Source organism: Choristoneura fumiferana, chromosome 11 (genome assembly GCF_025370935.1).
Source record: "Choristoneura fumiferana chromosome 11, NRCan_CFum_1, whole genome shotgun sequence".
NCBI classification, from domain to species: Eukaryota; Metazoa; Arthropoda; class Insecta; order Lepidoptera; family Tortricidae; genus Choristoneura; species Choristoneura fumiferana.
In genome coordinates this window covers 12,968,395-12,976,437 of record NC_133482.1, presented here as the reverse complement: position 1 = coordinate 12,976,437, position 8,043 = coordinate 12,968,395, and the positions used below count along the sequence as shown (strand labels likewise).

Sequence of the window (8,043 nt, the reverse complement as noted above, 5' to 3'; positions counted from 1 at the left end):
TACATGAAGAGATTATTACTGTACTTAGAGATATAGGGGAGACCGAGGAGAGTTGTAACAGAGGAGAATAGTGATAACATCGACTTTTTGGCGCTATTATCAGCTAGCGAGCGCAATAGCGCGCGTTACTTAGTACAAGTCTCGAACTATCAAACGCTTGCTGTTGCGAGGTCGCTAGCAACTGCTAGCGACCTCGCAATAATAACTTCCAAAAAATCGACGTTGTCTGTCACTACTCTCCTCTGTCACAACTCTCCTCAGTCTCCCCTACATAGATTAAAGACATAATGAATTATGATTGGTTTTTTGGAGTCTTTTTGTATTTTTTATTTCAACTCCAAATTTGTTACTTTACGGGTATCCCGTGAAACCATATCGCTGCTTATTTATTTGCATATGGTTGCTTATTTCGAAATAAGCAACCTGAGATATGTATGCATAGTGTGCCGAAGGCACAACCTTTTTTATGTGAATTTATGTTTTTATACTTTTTTTACCAATTTTGAATAATTTTGTATGTTCTATTTGGCAGTCTGATTAAAGATACGTACGAGTTAACATGTGTTTTGTATTTAGTAGGCTCGCAGACCCTTAAGGCCCAGTTTTAGCCCTTAAGGCACCAGACCGTAACATTTGGTGACCGCACCCCCGGCGACCTCCCGGCCCGCGAGCACGACCACGTCCCGCTCTTCTACGGAGGTACTAGTACAACCGTCCGCATCTAGCGGACCTGTTGCCATATCGGCGACTGCGCCCCGGGCGACCTCCCGGTCTCGGGCCGCAAGTGCGGCCACGTCCCGCTCTTCTGCTACAGTGGTGGCCAGGCGGTTGGCCGCAGAGGCGCATCACGCGCGCCGCCTTGCCGACTTCGAGGCGCAACAGGCGCAACGTCAGGCCGACTTGGAGGCGCAACAGGCGCAACGCCAGGCCGACTTGGAGGCGCAAAAGGCGCAACGCCAGATCCAGCAAGCACGCCGCCAGGCCGACCTAGAGCGTGAGGCTGCGGAGGCCGAGTTGCGCGCAGAGCTCGCTGCTATAGACGCAGATGAAAGCCGGCGCGGCTCAGTTTTTTCCAGCCGCATATCAGTTCAAGATTGGGTCGACAACAGCGTAGGTCATCGTGAACGTGGGGAAAATCTCGGCCATGATTCTGATTTCAGATTTGCAGACCCTGAAATCGGGCAAGATGAGCTCCATAGTGCCATGTTCGTGCCTAAACGAGACCCGCTCGTGCAGGCTGCCGGCTCTACGCCGCCCCACAAATTCCTAGTAAACGCTGCACCACCCGGCGGAGGAAGCTCCGCGGCCCCGGCGTGGCTGTCGCCGCGGCCGCCGCCGCGGAAATGACGCAGCCCCCATCGGACGTACCGCAGCTTATAAAATCGTTGGATATTTTAATTTCAAATGTAAATAAAGTTGTACGTCCTGATAAAGCTTGTATAAAACTGCCTCAATTTGACGGCAAGTCACATTTAGACTGGTTGACTTTTAAGCGTGTTTATGATTCTACCGCGAGCGCTTATAGCCCGGTCGAGAATCTAGCGCGCCTAGGTGCTGCGCTGCAGGGCGCGGCGCGCTCGTCCGTGGGCGCGCTGCTGGTGTCGGCGCGCGAGCCGGCGCCGTGCTGCGCGCGCTGGCGACGCGCTTCGGCCGGCCCGAGCTCGTGGTGCTGCGCGAGGTATCCGCGATGCGCGCGCTCCCAAAAGTCAGCGGTGAAGGTAAAGATTTCGCTATATTTGCCTGCCGCGTCCGTAACTGTATAGAAGTAGTACGTTTGCTCGAGCAGCAAGATTATTTGCGCTCGCCTGAACTTTTTCAAGCGCTGATTACTAAAATTACACCACTGTTACGGACGCGGTGGATTCAGTACGCTGCATATCATGATGCGAATGGCGTTAGTAAATTGGAACTATTCGCAGATTTTCTAGAGTACGAAGTAGATTTGCAGTCAAGGTACGGCGTTATTTTTGAGCCATCGGCAGCGCCGACTCCGTCGCACGCCGCAGACATTAGGCGGCCTAAAGATAAAATTCATGCTGTTGTTGAAGGCCAGCGCGCTAAGTCCGCGTCATCAAGTAAGGACCAGCCTTCAACGGCAGCATCGAACAACGTTTCTTGCTGCATTTTATGCAGTCAATTGCATAGTTTAGTTGACTGTAATAAATTTAAGCATATGTCAATCGATGACAGATGGCAGTTCGTCAAAAAGAATAGAGTCTGTCATCGTTGCTTAAAGTTAGGTTGGCATAGATTAAATTTTTGCAAGGCGAAAAGTCAATGTAGCATTGACGGCTGCACTTTCCGTCATCACGTATTGCTGCACAATCCGAATCTCGAGCGAGCCGCAGCTGCACATGTCGGGGTGGAGGACGACGACGACCTGTCATCGTTGGCGGCCGCGCGCCGCGCCGAGCCCGCCACCGCGCCTGTCGTTGTCGAGTCTTCTGCCGCCCCCTACAGCGCCAAGTCTCAGTGTGATGAAGTGCTCACACATACGTCAACTTCCTATACCTCCAGCGCTCCTTCTGATTTGCGACAGTTTTCACCTAGGCCGTTGCTGAAAGTAGTCGCGGTTACTGTGTCCGGCCCGTCTGGCAGCGTAGACACCTACGCCCTATTAGATGACGGTGCCACAGCCACTTTCATTGACACAGAAATCGCGGCCAAATTAGGTGTCACCGGTCCTCAGAAGACCATTCATTTGGACTGCGTGGGTGGCTTACGAAAGGAGACGACGGCGCAGTACGTCGATTTTCATGTGAAAGGTCGCAGCTCAAACGAGATTCATTTCGTTCGCAGGGCTAGGGCAATCGCAGGTCTAGGTGCTGCCGGTCAGTGTGTTCGACAGCAGAGCGTAGCCAAATACCCTTACCTTTCCGACATTGCCGATGAGTTTTGTTACGGTGACGTAAAGCCTACTATTATTATCGGTATCGATAACTGGTACCTCACTGTGGCAAAGGCTATACGAAATGGTAGCAAAACTCAGCCGGTCGCTATTCGCACGGCTCTAGGTTGGGTTTTATTCGGTTTTGGCTGTAGTACGACCGCACCGGTTGACTTTGTCAACCACACTTCTCTTTGCGAAACCGAGCTCGGGCAATCGTGCGATCGTTCAGAGTTAGAGCTGTTAATTCGAGAGCAATATAAACTCGACTCTATCGGCATCTCCAAGCATGAAATTCGCTGCGCTAACGACGACCGCGCCGTTGAGATTGTCGAACGCTCAGCTAGCCGGTTGCACGACGGTCGGTTTCAAGTAGGGTTGCTTTGGAAGTCTGACAAATTATTAGTACCTGACAGTTACAAACTTGCTTTCTCTAGGTTTTTAAATCTAGAGAGAAAGATGACCAAAGACCCTGCCTATGCGCAAAGATACCGACAGAACATACACGACATGCTTCGGAAGGACTATGCTGAACTGTGCACGGAAGTGTACAACGCCAAGTCAGTAGTTTGGTACTTGCCTCACTTCGGCGTAGTCAATCCGAACAAACCAGGTAAGTTGCGTGTCGTGCATGACGCTGCGGCAAAGTCGCAGGGCTCTTCACTAAACTCATTTTTATTGACGGGCCAGACCTATTGCAGCCCCTTCTGGGTATTTTATTGCGGTTTCGGGAAGGGAGAGTCGCATTAACCGCTGATATTCGCGAAATGTTTCCACAGATAAAAATTAAACTTGAAGATCGAGATGCTCAACGGTTTTTGTGGCGCGACAACCCAACCGAGCCGATAAAGGTCTACCGGATGTCGTCAATGATTTTCGGTGCAGCGTCTAGTCCTTTTACAGCTTTGTACATTAAAAATAAAAATGCTACCGAATTTCAGGACAGCTACCCTGATGCAGCCAAAGCCATCGTTCTCGATCATTACATGGACGATTATATGGGCAGTCTAGATACGACAGAGCAGGCGGCACGCCTAGCTGCTGATATCTACGCTGTCATAAAAACGCGGGCTTTGAGATGCGCAGTTGGTTTTCAAACGACCTCGAAGCACTGTCGTTGTTGCCGAAGGAGAGTTTGCTAGAGTTGCCTGTAGCAAACGCTAGTTTAGGAGTAGATTTAGGTAGTCTAGCAACGCCTGTTCGCACTTTAGGTCTTATTTGGAGGCCCGCCGCCGATACCATCGGTTTTAATATCGGTGTAACGGAACAGGAGTTGCCCAAAAAATTCACAAAACGTGAAGTGCTAGCGCACGTCATGCGAATTTACGACCCACTCGGCATCCTTGCGCCAATCGTTGTAAGAGGCGTATTATGTTTCAAAATGCATGGCGCAAAGGTCTCGACTGGGACGAGAAGCTCTCTCAAAGCGATACTGCCGCGTGGAGCCTCTGGTTTGAGGATTTATTGTCAATCTCCGACTTGCAGATCCCGCGCTGGTACTCAGTGAACGAGCTTCATATAGAGAAATGCGAACTTCACATATTTGCAGACTCTAGTGAATCTGCCTATGCCGCAGTTGCGTACTGGCGATTTCTTTATACTAACGGCTCTGTGAAACTCGCACTAATCTGTAGTAAAGTACGTGTAGCGCCTTTAAAACCAGTATCCATACCACGTTAGAGCTCCAAGGCGCTCTTATTGCAAGCACGCCTTGCGACGTCGATCTGTGAAGCACACCGATTAAAGGCATCGCGAAGAGTCTTTTGGTCTGACTCCATGACCGTTCTAGGTTGGCTTCGCAGTGACGCACGTTCTTTTAAACCTTTTGTTGCACACAGAGTGGGCGAAATTCTTGAGGCTACTAATGTCAAAGGTGGCACTGGTGCCCAGTCACTTAAACGTAGCGGACGACGCGACTCGATTAAAACGCACGGCGCTAACTCAAGAATGTCGCTGGATCTCAGGCCTGAATTCCTGCTCTCTTCGGATTGGCCCAGCGAACCGCACGTTGCCCAGACCCTTGCCAAGACGAATTGAGCCATCCTTTGTAGTGAATTTCATTAGTGATGTGAACATTGCAGCACCAATTTCAGCCAACCCACGACGTTTTAGCTCTTGTTTAGTTGGTGCGTGCCACCGCTGTAGCACATCGCTATTTAACAATACTTCGTAAGCGTAGCTCCGTCAAAGGGGTTTAGACTAGCTAACTTAGTACGATGTGAGGGGGTTTGTGGGCACCTTTATGTTTCAGACCATGAACGCCTCCTCGCAGGCACCCCCCTGGTAGAGTCTGACGTGTTGACGGCAGGCGACATTCGCCTGGCAGAGGCACACGTTCTCCGACAGTCTCAGCTGGACTCGTTTTCGGATGAGTAGCGCCTACGTAGTCAAACTGGCCAACACCTGCCACGTACCAGTCGTCTAGCCAAAAGAGCCCCCGTAATGGGTGATGATGGTTTACTCCGACTGTCCAGTCGCATCGCTGCAGCTTCTGGAGTATCCGAGGATATTAAACACCCTGTCGTCCTCGACGGTAGACACCCTTCTGTTCGCCTTCTTGTGGAGCACCATCACCGTCGCGCCGCCCACGCCAACACAGAGACTGTCGTTAACGAACTTCGACAGCAATTTCACTTACTCAGCCTACGAGAAACTGTCCGATCCGTTGCCTTTAAATGTCAACTATGTCGCATACGTCGTACTGTCACATTCCAGCCGCCAATCGGAAATTTACCCGAAGCCCGACTGGCCCATCACCGACGTCCGTTTACCTTCGTCGGACTTGATTATTTCGGCCCAATTCAAGTCGCAGTTGGCCGCAGGCGAGAGAAGAGATACGTCGCTCTGTTCACTTGTCTAGTCGTTCGCGCCATACACCTGGAAGTTGTTCACAGTCTGTCTGCTGACGCAGCGATTATGGCCCTGCGGCGTTTTGTTGCTAGAAGGGGGACACCTACAGAGATATGGTCAGACAATGGGACCGCCTTTGTTGGTGCCAACAGGGAGCTGCGGACACTCTACGCGAGCGCCACTTCTAACTACGCAGCTAATGAGAAGATCAATTGGCGATTCCTGCCACCATCAGCTCCATTCATGGGTGGAGCCTGGGAGCGCCTCGTGCGCAATGTCAGGACTGCTCTTCGAGTTACCCTCACCGAGCGCGCACCGTCAGACGAGGTACTGCGCACCCTGCTGGCTGAGGCTGAGGCGCTAGTGAATGCGCGGCCGCTCACGCACGTGTCTTCCGATTCCACCAGCGAAGAGGCTCTCACCCCTGCCCACTTCCTGCTTGGCGCGTCATCTGGTCGACCGATTCCTGCGACGATGACGGAAGCAGATCTGCTGAGCAGGAGCAGCTGGCGCAGAGCAATGCGGTTGACGGATCACTTTTGGCGACGCTGGGTCCGTGAATATCTACCTACTCTAGTACCGAGATCAAGCAACGGAGAAGCTCCCAACATAGCAGTAGGAGATCTGGTCCTCATTGCCGATGGCAATTTGCCTCGAGGATCATGGCCCAGAGGACGAGTGACGGCGTTGTTCCCTGGCAGAGACGGCATAGTCAGAGTGGCGGACGTGGCAACTACAGCAGGCGTGCTTCGTCGCCCCTTAAAAAGTTAGTTCGGATCCCGGCTAACTAAAAGGGGGAGAAATGTGCCGAAGGCACAACCTTTTTTATGTGAATTTATGTTTTTATACTTTTTTTACCAATTTTGAATAATTTTGTATGTTCTATTTGGCAGTCTGATTAAAGATACGTACGAGTTAACACGTGTTTTGTATTTAGTAGGCTCGCAGACCCTTAAGGCCCAGTTTTAGCCCTTAAGGCACCAGACCGTAACACATAGGAAAAATCGTGTCTGGATCCTGTCCAGCGGTGTGATAGGGGTTATTAGCACGCAGCACGGGATTGCTGAGGACCTGGAGTTCGTTCAAAGCGATGCGGTCACTTTTTCTGGTTTTTCTCTGTGCACAATGTCTCGAGTTTGTATTTTCGAAGAAATGAATTTGCCTTTAAGGCTCCATTTTCCACCAGAGATGTGCGAGAGTGTGCTTCGAGATATGTGTTTTTCATGACCAATAGAAACGCCTTCATTTACTCGCCTCGCTCCGCTCAGCTGTTTCCTCTAGAGACGTGCTGTGCGAGAATACGAGTAGGTAAATGAAAAACACATTCCTGTCAACACATCCTCGCACACCTTTGGTAGAAACGCAGCCTCCGTCCCACTGCTGGGCACAGGTCTGCTCTTGGAATGACCGTCTTGGCCGTAGTTCCCAAGCGGGCCCAGTACGTATCAGGAACTTCACACGCACCATTGAATTGCTTCGCAGGTTGTGCAGATTTCTTTATGTTAATTTACGTAATTTGTCGATGGCTGCGCCGTTTTTAGAAGAGAATTGAATTGAAAGAAAACTGCCAGTATTAAATGATCTAAACAGTATGCAACCTCGCTAAACATTTAATTGGCGTATGCTGTTTTCGTAACTTCTGAACTGAGCACAGCAAATGGGATTTAAAAAACACACACAACCTGCTTTAAAGTAATAATTAAAGTAATAGAGTAATCAATTATACTCTCGTTCTGTACTAAACTTTCGGGTTTTCGTTATTTAATTAACACCTTGTGTAACATGTATGTACTCCCATTTACTAACAAACACCCTTGAACAGGGAGCCGGATCCTCGATTGGTCACGATCAGTCACGAATAATATAAGCAGGCCTCGGTCTAGTAACGAATCGATGTTTCAGCGCGGGCCTTCCCAACGCGGTGTTGACACACACTTAGTTTCGCAACCAAATAGTTAAGCTGTAATTTATTGAATCAGGCGCTACTTCGTAGAGGTCGATATCAAATGAATTAAAATGCAAGTCAGAGTCATAATATCTTTTTCTCAAAAATGACCGTAAAAGTTGACATTATTCTTTACATATCAGAAGGTGAAGTGCATAGTTTATGGTCAGCGAAAATTAAAAAGTTAAAAGATTGCAGGCGCACTAGCTCGACAATAATGAATTAGCGCGCCTGCAATCAGTCACATTTTTTTTAAAGTTAAAAAGGCCATGGAAATGTTAGCATAAGTCGTATACAGCCAAGTCTAATGGCCGGTATCAGATATTTTGTTGGAACTCTGGACTTTTTCTATTGGGTCTGA

At 49.7% G+C, this 8,043-nt stretch overlaps 1 protein-coding gene across 1 annotated transcript; it reads left to right on the top strand.

The window, feature by feature from the left end:
- The first annotated feature begins 5,803 nt into the window (after window positions 1–5,803).
- Window positions 5,804–6,508, top strand: LOC141433004 (uncharacterized). Its single transcript, XM_074094842.1, has one exon. It carries the CDS (start codon window positions 5,804–5,806, stop codon window positions 6,506–6,508), a length of 705 nt encoding a protein of 234 aa, XP_073950943.1.
- The last annotated feature ends 1,535 nt before the right edge of the window (window positions 6,509–8,043 follow it).

Bases quoted from the DNA above. Each gene is read 5' to 3' on its own strand.
- LOC141433004 (XM_074094842.1), top strand. From the start codon at position 5,804: ATGGCCCTGCGGCGTTTTGTTGCTAGAAGGGGGACACCTACAGAGATA.